The 2,003-nt window shown below is 45.2% G+C and overlaps 1 protein-coding gene across 1 annotated transcript; it reads right to left on the minus strand.

Annotated features, from left to right (window-relative positions):
- Window positions 1-288: 288 nt before the first annotated feature.
- On the minus strand, window positions 289-1,620 carry LOC110325895 (ribonuclease 2B). Its single transcript, XM_021204059.2, has 2 exons — window positions 1,576-1,620; window positions 289-758 (listed from the first exon to the last, which is right to left on the minus strand). Exon 2 carries the CDS (start codon window positions 751-753, stop codon window positions 289-291), a length of 465 nt encoding a protein of 154 aa, XP_021059718.1. The 5' UTR covers window positions 754-758; window positions 1,576-1,620.
- Between the last annotated feature and the right edge of the window lie 383 nt (window positions 1,621-2,003).

Genomic DNA, 2,003 nt, shown 5'->3' on the forward strand with positions numbered 1-2,003 from the left:
CACACACACACACACACACACACACACACACACACACACATCTCTGTGTGTGTCTTTCCTGCTTCCTCTCTCCCTGACCCTGTCAGACATAGAGACACCAGAGATCTAGATTTGTGTGCAAAAGTGTTTATTGACTAGAAAATTTTTGTTCAGCTAAATTAAAGGGAGTCAGTGACAGGTTTCATGAGGACAGGTGCTGATATGGAGCACAGACAGAGGAATTGATTCTTCACTACTATGATCCTGGCAGTAGCAGATGAGCGAAGGTACGAAGTGTTGGCACTGGAGCTAAAATGTCCCATCCAAGTGAACTGGAACCACTGGATATCTCCGACTGTCCCGAGGAGTTCTGCGGTTACAGGCCACTCTGTAGTAGTTCACTGATGTTGTTGTTTTGTATCTGCACTGAGAATAATGCCTGGCCCGAGCTGTGAGTCTACAAATAGTTACTTGTACCCGATTTGAACTATCATGACAATTTCTACTTCTATCTCTGCAGATCCTACGTGGATTACGACACACACGGACAACATTAGCAAAAGTTGTATGAAGAAAAGTATTCATGTCTTTACATACTCCTGTGTAATTGTTAACGACCCGCATTGCATCATCACATCGGGGATAGGCTCTGTTATAGATATGCTGGATGCCAAACCGCTGGGAAGGGGTTGGTCGCTGGCACGAGGCAAGCGTTAGGACAAGTCCCAGCAGCAGCAGGAGACAAAGTTGGGACTCAAGCAGCTTCAGACCCATGTTTCCTGTGAGGACAGAGGAGAAGTGACAGCTCTCAACTTGTGTCAGTTTTCCCTATCTCCTTGAAGGCCCTCTGCTGTCACTTGGGTCCACAGTGCCACATTTCCTGGACACTGCCCCATCACTGCCCCTCTTGTCCTAGGCCCAGACAGTCACTGTCTTATCCAGTTTGCGTTGTGGCTCCCGTGGAACTGAGTGCTAGTTGTCCCTATTGAGGGACATCTGGGTTCTTTCCAGCTTCTGGCTATTATGATTACTTATTTATTTATTTATTTTTAAGGAAAGAAGCAAGGCGAAAGTACTGTTGAAATCACTTCCTGGTTTGGGGTTTTCTTTTTCTTTTTGGAGACAGGTTTTCTCTGTGTAGCCCTGGCTGTCCTGGAACATGCTTTGTAGACCAGCCTGCCTCTACCACTCCAGAGCTGAGATTAAAGGTGTGGACCATCATCACCAGACTTGGGTTTTTTCTTATTATTCCTGCCAAGCCACATAATTGTTGTGGAAGGAAACACGACAGATCACATGCCCTTCCACAAATGGCTTCCTAAGCCTCTGGGGGCTTTTAATCACAACTTAAGAACCCCCCCTATATCTTCATCTCCTTGCTCAAAATCCCAATAATTTCTTCCCAGATACAAACCACACCAAAGAAACCTGTTTTCATTTTAAATTTTGACTCTTGCTTGTTTTCTTTTTAATTAGAGAATTTGGGTTCAGAAAGTGTAGGGGAGGTTAAGCAGTTTCACTAAAATAGATGAATGGCTAGAAAGGGCACAGAGGAAAAGAAGCAGAGAGCTGAGAACCCACAGGGAAGAATCTTACCAAAGCTGACCAGCTTTCCTCCAACTGGGGATGAGTCTAGCTGTTTGCTTCTGGAGACAGGGTCCTGGGGTGTGAAGCTAGAGGCTCCTCTCAGGCTGGTAATATATAGTGCTCGAGTGATGGGGTGGGGAGAACCTATCTAAGGATCTTTACTTTGACAGAGACTTGTAAACCAAGGACACTAATCATGGACAAACAATGAGTCATTCACCTTTCCCCTGAGCATGACTGGGTCAAATATTAACCACCTGGTGGACCAGACATTTTTTCAGGGAAGAAAGTGAGTACTTCCTGGGCTCCTTTTCCCTCCATTTATCTCCAGAAAACAAAATATAGCCACTCAACCTCCTGTTCTTTCTTTTTTTCTTCCTTCCTTCCTTCCTTCCTTCCTTCCTTCCTTCCTTCCTTCCTTCCTTCCTTCCTTCCTT

The sequence above is a fragment of the Mus pahari genome, chromosome 8, assembly GCF_900095145.1.
Source record: "Mus pahari chromosome 8, PAHARI_EIJ_v1.1, whole genome shotgun sequence".
NCBI lineage: Eukaryota > Metazoa > Chordata > Mammalia > Rodentia > Muridae > Mus > Mus pahari.

Bases quoted from the DNA above. Each gene is read 5' to 3' on its own strand.
- LOC110325895 (XM_021204059.2), bottom strand. From the start codon at position 753: ATGGGTCTGAAGCTGCTTGAGTCCCAACTTTGTCTCCTGCTGCTGCTG.